A 14,661-nucleotide genomic window follows, 5' to 3' on the forward strand; every position below is an offset into this window, starting at 1 on the left:
GCCTATGGTGAAAAATGGATTAGTTTAGCCAAATTTGAAGACGATAAAATAAATTGAGAAGTGCCATTGGGCCTGTCCCAGGATGGGCTGGGCCTGTCAGGCTTCGGTTTGGCAAGTATCACGTTAGACGCACCTAACGCATGTGCATGGGTAACAGCAACATGCTGCCCCTCCTTGCAATCTTCGTCTTCCTCTCCGGTTTCCCCCGCCTAGCCTACCCCTTTATCACGCTTGAGTCCGATCAGTTCGCCCGCTTCTAGGACTACCTCTGCATCCACACCGTGAACTTGTCCCCCGACTACGCCGGTGCCGCCTTTCTCCTCCCCTATGCTGCCTCCCTAGGCCTCCGCCCTCTGCACATGCGTTAGGTGCGTCTGACGTGACACTTGCCAGACCGAAGCCCCGTGCAAGAAGAAGCCCCTTCTCCTACTCACCTGGCCGGGCACCAACCCCTCGCTCTCCTCCGTGCTCCTCAACTCCCACTGTTTGCCATGCATTGGAACCCAGCCACGGGCTGCGTCTACGCCCGTGGCGCGCAGGACGACAAGTACCTCCCCATCCAGGATCTCGAGGTGATTCGTGGGTGCGCAAGACGCCGGCTTCACCCCCACCTTCACCATCCACATCTCTCTCGTCCCCAACAAGGAGATCGATGGCGCGGATGGGTTCAAGAAGTTCTCCCGGTCGGAGGAGTTACACACCCTCAACTTTGGGTTCATGCTCGACAAGGGGCAAGCCTCGCTGACAGATGTGTTCAGGGTTTTCTACGCAGATAGGCTAGTGTGGAGGCTGATTGTGAAGGCGGCAGGGGCGCCCTGCCACGGGTCGAGGATGTCTGATGGCGTCGTCGTGGGGAATTTGATGGATTGCATGGAGACGGTGGCCTTGTTCAAGGAGGCGCAGTTCGGGACTGTGATGTTGGTTATGATCTCAATGGCTAACAAAACCCGAGGTTTAAAGGGGTCACCCAACCCGTCACGATCAGAGGCACAACTAACAAATGGTTACGATTCTGGGTCGAGAAGCACCATATAAATAAGGGAGTGTCTAGTTATTTGATGACAGATTTAGACACTAAATCTGTCAAATTTTAGACCCTTATTAGTCTCAAATTCATATAAACACATAACCCTAATCACCCTCCCCTATTCCCACCCACAGCCGCAGCCTCCCAACCCTTCCCGCCTCCCACTCGTCGCCACTTCGCCGTCACCGTCGTGGTGATAGCATGGCCCATCAGAGCACCGCCGCCCATTTCTCCTCACCGAGCTCCCCGCCTCCTCCGCCACCCCTTTCCTCCTCCCCGAGCTCCCCACGCCACTTTCCTCCTCCCCGAGCTCACCCACCTCGTGCACTACCCTGCCTGGCTCCGGCGTCCGCCTCCACCACCAATCCTCCCTCCCCCTCCGAGTGCGTCCTCTTCCATGCAGGCGATGGATCCCACGATCCCCCGCCTCTACCTCCACCCCGACCGGCTCTAGTGGCGCCACCGTCGTCGGAGCCGCCGCCCTCGATCGCTCCCTCACTAACCACTTCAAAGAATGACGCCCCTGCCACCAACCCTGCCCAACTGGTGGTCCTCTACCACTGCGGCGGGCGACCCCCACCGCCTCGCCATCCCGCTTGTCGCCCATCACCAACTCCTAGGCACCGGCCTCCCTGGCCATTTTTCTACATCCAAAGGACACCAAATCCCCCTCCACTAAAAATCCTGAACTCTAACCCTAACCCTAACCGATGGTCTCGCCCGAGAAGAGGACCTCCCACCGATAAGTACTAATCCTGATGCAAGATCAATGGCTGAAAATTTGACAGATTCTCCCCTCTAGAATCCGTTGACAGATAAATAGCAAATTCTATAAATGAAGGGGCTCTAGCAGTACACATCGACGGAGCGCAGTGCAGTGCAGCCCAACGGTGTAGATCGTGTCGGTGCAATGGTGGCGGTCTTCGTGCTGATCCATCGCCGCTTGCTGCTCTACATCGACAGAGCTACAAAATCATGATGGCTTCCTCCAACTCATGTTAGTAATCATGCTTTCGTAATTAAAGGTTGCTCAATCACTAGGGCTAGCGATCGTGTTGATTAGATTAAAGATAAGCTATAACAGGTGAAGGTCGGGGAGAGGGGTCTTGAGGAGGTGGTTTTGGTAATCCCGTTTACATGAAGGCCGGTATGCCCCACAGTAAGGATTGTATTGCTACTAGCTAGGTACTTAGCTTAGTGCAAGATGATTATATAAGGCAATAGTTATGAGCAATCAGATTTTAATTTAGGTAGTTCGAGATAGTCTGGAGAAGTCATTGATGTCAGTACATTTCACATATTTGCTTGTTTCCACTTTCCACGATTCGGTTTACACCGAACTTTATAATAGGTTAGATTCTAGAGTAGATTATGTTTTCTTCAATACTTCTGTTTTCTTCTTGAGGTTAGTGTTGCTACCCAAGACTAGACATATGGCTTGAGATGAGGCTTTTACCGCACTTTTTAATCTATGACAGTAGTATTGTCATCTTGTCGTGCTGTAGAGGTATAAAATTGCATACCTTAAAACCAAGGAGCAAATGAACAATCCTATTCAAACAATGAAGAGGACAATTTTCATGGGTCAGGCCCACGGGGACCTGTTCGGCTAGCCCAGCAGGGAGGTGGCGATAGCTAGGGCTAGGGCTGTCGCTGATCTCCACCGCATGTGGAAGGCGCGAGAGCCCTAGGGCTAGTTGCCGCCGCTGCCACCAAATCGTCGTGATCAAGTCATCATCAAGTTATCTTCATATTAGAAAATAAATATCTTTTGATTAGGAATAGTTTATCTATAGTTAAGGAATAGCTTGGATTTAAATTAGAAAGGAGATCATAGTTTTCTTGGTAGTCAAGATATGTCCTCTCTATATAAAGAAAGATATTGCATCCTTTAGAAATTAAGAAAGAAGAGATTGCATCTCTTATCTTCCACCCTCTCCACTCACGGGTAATGTTCACCGATGTGAACAGTATCGGCACCACCAGCACTGCCACACGCCACCTCCTCTCCCTCCTACTTGCAGTCGGCCACTCTAGGACGCAAGAAGGCCATCTAACCCCACCCTACGACCTTCTTCAACTACGATCTCTCTTGTCCCCTCTCTACAAATAAGCGCCCACTACATCTGGTATCAGAGACCATGGGTTCTGGCAGTGCTGGTGATTAGGATTTCAACAAGTTTATGACGGAAGCACTCAAGGGGGCACAAAAGGACCTCCACGACTTGACATCCACGATCAAAGACTTGCAGCTCCGCATGGAACGCCAAGAGGAGCGCCTCACAAATAGCAACAATGGCAAGGCGACGATCGACAACACTTTCACGGCGCGTGAGGCTGCCGCTTAGCAGGAGGTCGAGGCCGCACGCACGATAGCAGCTAGGCATGCTGCCCATGCGGCTGTGGTCGCCTCCTTGGGGGTGCCTGACGATAGCTCTTCTGCAGACATGATCAAAGCCATCCTTCCTGGCTTGTCCACGCTCGTCATTCCATTGTCATCTGGGATGCCTATCCTGGCTTCTTCCTCCACTACGGCACTTGACAGACGACCACCCCACTACGACTTCATGGTACCTAAGTACCACAAGTTATCGTTCCACACCTTCAACGGCAAGGACAACCCGCTCTGATGGCTCAATAGGTTTGAGCACTTCTTCGTCAGGCAACCCACTCTGGATGTGGAGAGAGTTTGGTGGGCCTCTTTCCACATGACAGGCATCACGCAACAGTGGTACATGTGCCTGTCCAAGGATCACGACCCTCTCACATGGGAGTCTTTCTCTCGCCTCGTCAACATCCACTTCGACCCTCCGACAGACCATAATCCATTGGGTGAGCTTGCTACCCTGCGGAAGATGGGTTTCGTAGATGAGTACACGGAGAAGTTCCTTGCGCTTGTTGCTCGTGACGGGAACTTAGATGAAATACAACAAGTAAACATCTATACTATATGATTGACAGAGCCCCTAAAAATGGATGTGAAACTCTAGGAGGTCAAGAACATGGAGGAGGCCATGAGCTTGGCATGTACCTATGAGAGGCGTGCCCATGTCATTGGTGAGGTCAGGCAACATTCAACGACATCCAAGTTCGCTGCTCGTCCATCTTCTTCACATTTTACACCCGCAGCGGCCAGGGCCAGGGGAACAATGATGACTGGAGGTACCCCTGGGGGTGGTACCTCGCTTGATGTGCCTCAAGCTAGAGGTGCCAACCCTAGGGTCTTCAAGAAGCTCAGACGAAGGAGATGGAAGAGCGCCGCCGACTCAACTTGTGCTTCAACTGCAACGAGCAGTTCTCCAAGGGGCACAAGTGCAAGCACTTGTTCCTCCTGGAACTCATCAACAGTGACACAGGCACAGAGGACGAGGGCACAGGCATGGCGTCCCTCATGATGATGAGGGGCGATAAGGAGGATCATCTCCCCTGTGGCCGTACCATGTGGCTCTTGGTAGCCCTGCGTGAGGGCGAACTCCGCGTTCTTATAGACATCGACACGACACACAACATAATCGATGAGTCCCTAGCACTTCGACTGGGGCTGCCACTGCGCCATATTCAGATGTGGATTACTATAGGCACTGACGATTGCATCATCAGTCGTGGCCTCTACCGCGACCTACCGCTTGTCATTTAGCGAGAGGTCTTCTCCATCGACGGCTACACCTTCCCTTTGACAAGCGACAACAACATCATCATGGGGACTTCATGGCTTTGTAGCCTAGGTCCTATCCTTTGGGACTTTGCTCGCTTGGAGATGAGTTTTCGTTGCGGCAACCAGACTATTTGTTTCCTCGGCATCGACACTACTTCACCTTCACCTCCTTAGGCGCCATTCTGGGCGGCCCCTGTCCCTGCACTACAGTCGCCAGCATCTATGTTGGCCTTGCCTGCTTCCTTCTCAACACCATCGGGTGGCTGCACAGGCTCGTTCTCTAGACTAGGCGGCAACCGTACTTCAGGAACAACCATGGATATTCTCTCATAGCACTCGGGCCTTCTCGATGAGGTCCATCGCACGGTCCGGGCCGACCAGGAGCTAGCCAACCTCAGGGCACGCATACGATAGAAGGAGGCCACACCAGCTTGAGCAGTGGTCAACGATGTCATCTTGTTTGACCATTGCCTCTACATGTCTGTTTCGTCATCACTTCTTCACCACCTGGTACATGCTCTCCTTGACTCGGGCGATGAGGTCCTCGTTCGTCACTTAGCTATGGGCGTTCATATGCCTTCCTCTGTGGGTGCCCATCGTGTTTTTTTTAAGTCCATCTTGCTTCTTTAGAAGATGCCTTGTTCTTCTGTGCCTACTGCAAACTTAATTTTTTCTAATCATACTGGTTGTGAGTTTATCACCATTGCCCAAGTCGTTTATGGAGTCTGCAGTTCTTCTGGTGCCCTAGCTCTTGCACCAATCAGAGATGTTTACACACAACTATTGTTTAGTCATTGCATTGACTTGACTTCAGCCGCCCGACTCCGATAGACACGTTCCTCTTCAGCTTGGACGTGACTCTCTTGCCCAGTGCCGCTCTCTGTCACCAGTTCTTCGATTCTCCTCCACCGACAGGCAAGCTCTACCACCATGTGGGCATCTACCGCTACTTGGTAGATGTGCCTAGCACACCTGCCATGATGGGGAACACCAGGCGCCTCACGTCTCGGCGTTTCACTCTTTGTGGCTACATCGGCAATGTGTCATATGAGTTCATCATGTGCATCGACCACACCATCCGCAACCTCACTAATGCACGGGTGTTAGACGGATTGCACTCCAAGGTGTGGCTTTGGGACAACTCTTCATCACCACTCTAGGAGGATAAGAAGGGCTGGAGCATGGACGTCCAGCGTGAGGACGCGCTGGAAATTAATGGTGAAGGAGATGTCATGGGTCAAGCCCATGGGGGCCTGTTCAACCAGCCCACTAGGGAGGTGACAACAGCTAGGGCTAGGGCTATCGCTGATCTCCACTGCATGTGGAAGGCGCTGGAGCCCTAGGGCCAGCTGCCGTTGCAGCCAAATCGTTGAGATCAAGTCATCATCAAGTTATCTTCATATTAGAAAATAAATATCTTTTGAATAGGAATAGTTTATCTATAGTTAAGGAATAGTTTGGATTTAAATTAGGAAAGAGATCATAGTTTGCTTGGTAGTCAAGATAGGTCCTCTCTATATAAAGAGAGATATTGTATCCTTTAAAAATTAAGAAAAAAGAGATTGCATCTCTCATCTTTCACCCTCTCCACTCACGGGTATTGTTTCACCAGTGTGAACAGTACCAGCACTGCCACACACCACCTCTCCCTCCTCCTTGCAGCCGGCCACTCTAGGACGCAAGAAGGCCATCCAACCCTGCCCTACGATCTCTGTTGTCCTCCCTCTACAAATAAGCGCCCACTACAACAATGAATTGTAAGGGCTAAAGGACTATGCTAAAAAAAATCTCATTATTCATAGGAGTGAACATGCAAGCAATGGTTCAAATATATGCAAACACTCAAAATATTAAATCCGACAAAAGTTATTAAATGGGTCTAGTAAAATGAAGATCATGGAATCCTGCTGTATATATGATGGTCAGCATTTTTGTCAGAAAATTTGTGAGGGTGTATCAATTTATAGAAGGCAGTATCTTCCTTTATACCTTAAAAGTGTATGCTGTTGAAATTAGTCACAAAAATATATGGATTTACTCTTCTTGACCTCTGATACAATGTCATATTTGTTCCTTAGACTATTTTTGTTGCTTTCACTCCCTCAACTTTCTAATTTTGTTCATTTGCATCACTTTTTTTGTCATCTCAATCTGCATTGGAATTTTCAGTCCCATTATTTAGTACTCCCTGATTTCACTGAATGTTCTTTAACTACATTTTTCTGCAACACTAATTATTGTATACATACAGTTTCCAAATGTAATTTGCTACCACACTACCAATTTCAGCACTGAATAGGTTCATTGCATATATCAAGGTAAAAATGCTAAGTTCCAGTAGCGATAGTGGCATGCACCAAATTTAACAATACCATAACATTTATTCATTTCTTTTGCGGCTTTTGTAGTCTCTAAAGACAGACTGATGCAGGGTTTTGTGATGAATTTGCAACCTTCAGAAGCGGAGGTGGGCTTTGATTTCGCCTCCCTCCAACCGAAGATATTGAACAGATAAAACGAAGAATTAAAACGAAGAATTAAAGAAGAATGGGCACCAGCTCATAAAAAACCCTGGTAACGGTTCTCTCTCCTGTTGGTGACGGTTCTTGCTTCTCGTCTGGTAGTTCTGTTGATACTCTTACTCCACCTCTGAAGTTGTAAACTCTGTTCGGTGGATGATTCTATTATTCTAGTAATAGAAATTGGATTCCCCCGCTTTCGAAAAAAAAGCTCATAAAAACTTGACCTACCAGGTAAAATTGCTTGAATTTCCACATAGCAGCTTAAAATGAATCAAATTTCCCATGATCTACATTCCTGAAATTCATTTTATCACTATACAGCTGATGCGGAAAGGACCAATAAGGGATGTGGCTGGACGTCCCATATTTACAGCAACCAATGAGTCAAATCCATGGTGGTCTGTATTTGAACAGGTTATCATCTCTGCAGGTGGAAAGCTATTTAAGCCAGAGATTTTATCTTCAACCACAGATTCAAGCTTTGTGAGGGAGCTGGGCATTCCCGCCCTTGGGTTTTCTCCGATGACAAATACTCCAATATTACTTCATGACAACAATGAGGTAATTGATCTTGACCTAGTATCATTTTCCTTGTACAGAATGTGATGCTCAAACTCAGTGTCACCTCGCGTTGCAGTTTCTGGAGGATAAAGTGTTCCTGAGAGGCATCAAAGTGTATGAACATCTTCTTAGAGCACTAAACTCCTTCAAAGGCTGATTCAAAATGGGAACTGCTGCTGCATAAAGTGCCGCATTGTTGTATTTCCATCCCATTCAGTGAAAGACGGGAATCCATAACTGTCAAGCTTCAGCCTTCAGATTTCTTATGGTTGGTTCATTCTCAACCATATCAGGGTAAACATTCGGAAATAATCAAAATCTGCATAAGGCGTCATTTCGAGTTATTATCTAAGCAGATTAACTCGTGCATACATATGGTATGGAGTTATGAACTGTAACAGGATGGTCTAAAGTCTCTGGATTGATATTTCTCGAATTGGAGGTTCTACAGGTTTCATATGTAGGAAACTAGTGTTGTGTGATAATTTCTTTCAATATGGACACTTTCTTAAAGAAATAAAGAGATATAAGACCTACACGGTTTTGTATATGGAGTTCTGATCATAGTTGAATGAGTTGAGAGGAGGCTTATCTACCCCATAAATACAGAGGCAGATGTGCCCCAAATTGTTTGTCTTATATTCTCCATATACTGCAATAAAGTCGATGGCGTCAGGATTATCTTTTTCACCTGCTTTGATCTGTGTAATTGATCTTGATATGCTGGCAGCGGCTGTTGATGCATAACAACCAAAATTGATGTACCGTAGTTTTGTGCTGATTTGTTTTTATTCGCACTGCCTTGTACAAAGCAAGTAATGCATAGGGAGTGAGGCACTTCACATTACAATAAAAAATGAAATGTGATTATCTGCGAACATGTTTGGTGATGAATTTGTAGAGTTCCTCTGTATTTGTGCGACGTAGCGGCGTCGCAACTATCTGACGCAATTTGGGAAGTACATCTTGGTGGGTTCAAATCCTGGTATAAAAAATCCAATGGGGGGCAATCTTGTATTATCTATGTAATTGTCAAACAAAAAAGTCCTCATCTTCGCTCTCAAGTACTAAGAGATTATCACGTTAATCAAATAAAAAAGAAAACAAAATATCTCTACACATGTATATAAATTATCAACCACTGCCATTACGAAAAAAAATTACCCAAAATACTCTTGTATCTGTTTCTCTATCACCCGCCTCTGTCATTAAAAAATAAAGCCAAGAGCTGGCAAAAAAGACAATATAATTTAATTAATGCATAAGTCTGTTGCATCATGCATGCATTTAAGAGATCAAAGTTGCAATTCAAATTATCTTTCGATGTAAAATGTAATATAAAAAGAAGAAAATAGAAACATAGCTCGGTACGAGAGATATAAAATAAAAGGAAAAGAGAGATAATACCACATATAAGAGGATGACCTATCTATTCAGTCTGATATAAGAGGATGACTGATTTATTCAGATCGTTGAAACAAACAAGTGTCTGCTCACATAAAAAATGTAACATATTCTCACTCAATCCCAAACAATGTACCTAGGTTGGCGGTTCAGCTAGCCAACAGCGTTGCCCGCTCTGTAGTAGTGGAAGAGGATGGGTGTGGTATTAGGCGGGAGGATGTTGATGCTAAGGATGTCTTAAAGTGTATTGGTGTTGAAGAGTGAGACGAACTCGAACCACATATGCAATGGCAAACGAAACATGCGGATGCAACGAAAAAGAGAAGCACAATGACACGTATGCCCACCGACATCATCGGTTGGGGAGGATACAGGCACAACTGCACCTGGCTTATACCCCTTAACTCGAGGTCGCGGTGTCAGCCAGGAGGCAGAGCAAGATGTAGCCCACATATCCCTAATGGTGGAACTGCAACCTCTAGCAGTGATAAGGAACGACGATGAAGCATTGATCTATAGAGCATGACACTGGAGCGAACAATACAGGAGAGTACGGGCTATGCTACACTTCGCTTGAACCATGTAGCTCATGATAGGAAAAGATGCAGTCTGCATAGATGATAAAGTATGATCTCCCAAGCCAAACCATAATTACTCGATTGGAATAGCAAAGGAAAACAAGAATCAGTGCCTACGGAGCAGAATCTACATGAGATAGAGCAAAGAGATGGCGATAGTGTTCGAATAGATGAAAATGTTGTTATGGTAGGCCCAAATTCGAATTATTCCTATCAAGGAACAAGCATAGTATTGGTAAAATAAAGAGCAATAGTAAGGTAAAACACCAAATTTGTGATAAAATTAGGATGGTACATGCACAGTTGAATGATACTAGCTGCCTAATTGCGCGGGTCACCTGGCTAGTTCGGCATAAAATATTATGATAAAGTAATACATAAATGGTAACTCCTGCCAGTTGAGAATTAATAGAGCCAATTCGAATGGTAATTTTTTATTTTAAGAAATAGCATGAGAGCTGCTAATTTCATACCGTAGAAGAAAAATAGTGTACATGAAAGGTTCAAAGGGCACATTGCTGATCATGAATGGAAATTGGTGCTTTTGAGTTGGAACCGTGGGTTGAATTGAACGGCATCATCGTTTCTTCAGTCCACACCAGGTCACCAGCTTGTCATGCGCGCGTCAGACCAGTCCAAAATGAGACAAGGCTCGTGCTTTTGGGACGTGTAAAATCAAAAGCTTCCACAGAAAAGAAGAAATTGTAGTTCTTTTTCCGAAAAGAAGAAGAATAAAGTGTAGTCATAATTGTCAGACAAGAAGACCCTAACCATGTTCACAATATTGTTCCTTTCTTAAAAAAGATGTTCTGAAAATAAAAATAAATTCTGAAATAACAGGCACAGTAGCCTTGCTCGTGGCAAGAAGCTTCTCACCATCTTCCTGCCCATCCATCCATGTCTGCTGCGACCAATGCATTCCAGCTCCACACTGACGACGGACCGAAAGATACTGATGTGAAGACTAACTATTCCCGCTGTCTATTTCCTCCTCTCTTTGACGAAATGGATAAAAAAAAGGGGATCATGCATCCACCCATTATTGCCTCATTGGTCTGGCACTTACACATCATGATATCATCTGCAGAGGGTTTATTTCTGCGAGCTAGGCTGTTAAACCGCGTGAACTGATGCTGATTTGATAGTTTGTTGGCTAATGCGTGCTTGCTTTATTTCGATCACTTTGCTGACTCGTGAGTGAGACACCAGTATGGCAGCATCACCAGCCGTCAGGTGGACATGCATGCATGCTACTACTACATGTAGCGAGGTAGGAGGAAGATGAAAGCAGAGGAGTAGTATGCGAACACAAGTAAAACGGAGTATCAAACTGAGTACGAGGAAGCTAATGCAAGGATAAAGAGCTCAGATTCATATAGTAAGGTTATGTTTGCTAGGTTCTAACTTCCAATTTTATGTTAGATCTTAAGTTTATAAATTAAAATAAAGCAGTTCAAATCTCTATTTTTATACTAACATCGATGCACTTATACACTCCGCTTCAATAATTTTTTAATATGAAGATATGCTAAGTGGAGGCTCCTCTATGCGTCGTCAGGCATCAAGGAGTAACTGTACGACTATCAATCACTGTACTCCTGCTGCTTATTGTAGCATTGTCCAATGGGGTCATGCTCCGTAGCTACAGAGATTACGCACCGTAACGCGGTTTCAGTCGGAGGCCGCCACCCAATCCAACCCAACCACCCCTCTGTCTCTCTCTCCCCCGTCGCTGCAAGTTGCAAGCCAGTGCAGCTAGCTCCAGCTAGCAATCGGGCTGCCCCTGCCGCGACCAAGCGCACACGGCTTCGTAAGCGCACTCTCCTCTCCGATTCCAAATTCCAAATATAAGTATATTTAGGATGATTTTAAGATCATCTCTAACCATATTTCTTTCATTTTATTTTATTTTTAATTTTTTTTATGTTTTTTATTTTTTCTTATCTTCAATATCTTCACTTTAAAGTGTATTGTAAAGGAAAAGGAGAGAGAATTTCAGAGTGGAAAGAATGGGAGAGAGAATATATGTGTGAAGAGAATTGTAAAGAAAAGTCGTTGGAGCGCTGAAGGGAACAAAAATTCTTTCGCGAAGGGAATAAGACTCGCAAAGAGAAACCGTTGAAGATGATGTAAGTCAAACTATTTTTACTTGTGATCATTAATAGCTAAAAATCATATAAATTGACAACATATATTTGGTGTTACTAGATTCATCCTAAAAATTACATTCTTAACATATAACTCTTCCTATTTAAAGTTATATAATTTTATAGATATTATTAATTAAAACATTATATTAAAGATCGTATGGATATCCTAATATATTGGGATCAGGAGAACCTAGGACTACTTGCCGCCGTGCTGACGCGGTACGCCGTCGCGCGCCTATGCACCCCCAACCGATCTCCGGTCGCCGTCTGATTCGTAGGTCCCCACGCGTGCCCCGCAAGTCCGCGAAGCTGCCGTGCCGAATAAACAATGCCTCCGACGCATGTTGCCCTTCTAATAGCGGCGGCACCACTGGCACTGTGGTGTGGAAATCTCTGGCTCTCTGCCGTACGTCGCTGCGGGTGTGTGTGAACTGTGAACTCCAGCTGCTGTTCATGGGCTAAACCGAACGGCACCCTCGTGCCTCCGTGGGAAAAACTTGGCACAGACATGTGGGCGCGTTGCATATCTACGTACGCACGCCAAGATCCAGCGTGCCGTCAACTCGTCGGCAGGTTTTAACCTACTGGGAATGAGCGAACTACACATGCAGGGTTGGTTCAGTCGCAGGATCGGGCGTGTTCAAAACGCTCGCTGTTAGATAAGTGATTATGCTCTTGATTTTCACTCTGAAGCCACATGCCGGTACCTGCCCAAAGTGTACAAGTCCACTAAACCCGTCCAGAAAAATGCAAGCTTAGATCTCAAGCCGTTTACCATGTCCATGGCTGCAGCACTAGAACCTACAGTATAATGAGCATTAGCCGTCAGGAGTCGTCGAGCCAGGAGCATCCGTTCCAAGTGACAGGTACCTGCACTTGACACACTCAGAACTCGGTTTGCCAGTTCGCATTACAGGCTGTGCAAGTCGTAGAACTTCACGCCAAATGCTAACCAAATCTACTAATTTTATACACTACGTCATACTTGGGTAAGCTTCAAGGACGCTACACACATCGATGGCGCAGGATGCTTCCTGTGTTCCTTTAAAAATTCCCTCTGCATCACTGGCAGCTGTACGGCTGACTTGAGATTGTGTGCTCTTCATAAGTCCCCCTCCCAGACTATTTCGTCACACAGTATCGTTGTGATGTGAACACAAAAGTTATTCAAAGTTTCAACTACTAAACAATTTGTAAAATGATGCGCAATCCACTCACATTGGCATTAGCACAGTTGTAACGTGCATCCTATAAATGTAGCACCAAAGTATCAATCAGACAAGCAGAAACATCGCTGAGCTGGTTGCACACAGACACACACAAAACCTTGCGTTGGAAACCATCGCCGTCGCATCAAACGAGCCAAGAAAGAAGAAACCAAGCAAGCGTCGTTTCGCAAGAAGCCGGAGAGCTAGGTAGCCATGGTGAAGACGGCGGCGAGCAATGACGCCACGGCGGCGGCGGTGGCGAAGCACGGTGGCAAGAGGACGTACAAGGGCGTGCGGATGCGGAGCTGGGGCTCGTGGGTGTCGGAGGTCCGGGCGCCGGGACAGAAGACGAGGATATGGCTCGGCTCCCACTCCACCGCCGAGGCCGCGGCGCGCGCATACGACGCCGCGCTGCTCTGCCTCAAGGGCTCCGCGGCCGCCGCCGACCTCAACTTCCCCGTGCGCCTCCCGTTCAACCTCCCGGCCGCCGCCATGTCGCCCAAGGCCATCCAGCGCGTCGCCGCCGTGGCCGCCGCCAGCGCCGGCACGACCTTCTCGCCCTGCGTCGTCGACAATGACGACAACAGCTGCAGCGACGACACTCCGGCGTCGAGCAGTTCGCCGAGCGATGCCTCGGCGGTCAGCTCCCCGGAGACAGGCAGCAGTGAGACGGAGGCGGCCCACTACGGCGACGGCGACGTGGACTACAGCTTGCTAGCGGACATCGACGCGTTCTTCCAGTCGCCCAAGTGCATGGAGTACGCCATGATGAACCCCTGCAGCTCGTTCTTCGCGCCGGCGCTGATGGCGATGGACGACGACGCCTGCTGGGAGGAGGAAGGCGACATTGGACTCTGGAGCTTCTCCACTCTGGACTGCTGAAGTGGCGTCAGAGGACGACGAAGCAATTTAGTGACAGACTAATCGGTGAAGTGATCAAAACTGGTCATGGATCGCACTTGGCACGATAGGTATAGTTAATTTCACATATATGATAATTTTAATTCGATGTAAACATTTGTAATAATAAGCTAATTAGGCATTGTGTGTGTGGGGTGGGGGGCTTTCATGGAGCTGCATGTTTTAAGGCAGCTTGCCAGCTTCCATGGAGTTAGCCTCCTTACAATTGCTTGTTTATGTGTAAAAGCAGCTTTGCAAGTGCAATTGCTCAGTTCATTAGGATTCGATTCTTGTGGTGGAACCTGTCCACCTGTGTTTGAATCCTAAACTCAGCACGGGTGCTCGCATTTTTCTGAGATTAAATCCCGAAAGAAATAGTAAATGTACATGTGGGTGCATTCACAATGGTCAAAGTGTATGCCGCCGCTACGTGAGATTGTGTCTTCAATATTGTTTAGACAGACGTGGGTGTGCGTGGGTGTCAGTGTGATGTGCGTGCATGTGTGTGTGCTTCTGACTTGTACTCTAAAAAGAAATTGTTATCGACCATCAAATAAAAATTATCTCTTCATGGTTTTGAAACCCTAATGGGTGTTTGGTTTGAGAAGTGGAATGGTGATACATCATCTGATCTTAACTTCGAGCCAAACCTTGAG

The 14,661-nt window shown here is 46.8% G+C and overlaps 1 protein-coding gene and 1 pseudogene across 1 annotated transcript; both read left to right on the forward strand.

The window, feature by feature from the left end:
* The first annotated feature begins 140 nt into the window (after positions 1 to 140).
* Positions 141 to 7,922, forward strand: LOC133930217 (uncharacterized; annotated as a pseudogene).
* A 5,244-nt stretch (positions 7,923 to 13,166) lies between these two features.
* LOC133931161 (ethylene-responsive transcription factor ERF014-like) lies at positions 13,167 to 14,287 on the forward strand. Its single transcript, XM_062377974.1, has one exon. The coding sequence runs from the start codon at positions 13,319 to 13,321 to the stop codon at positions 13,985 to 13,987; it is 669 nt and encodes a 222-aa protein (XP_062233958.1). The 5' UTR covers positions 13,167 to 13,318; the 3' UTR covers positions 13,988 to 14,287.
* Positions 14,288 to 14,661: the final 374 nt, after the last annotated feature.

Source organism: Phragmites australis, chromosome 10 (genome assembly GCF_958298935.1).
Source record: "Phragmites australis chromosome 10, lpPhrAust1.1, whole genome shotgun sequence".
Lineage (NCBI taxonomy): Eukaryota > Viridiplantae > Streptophyta > Magnoliopsida > Poales > Poaceae > Phragmites > Phragmites australis.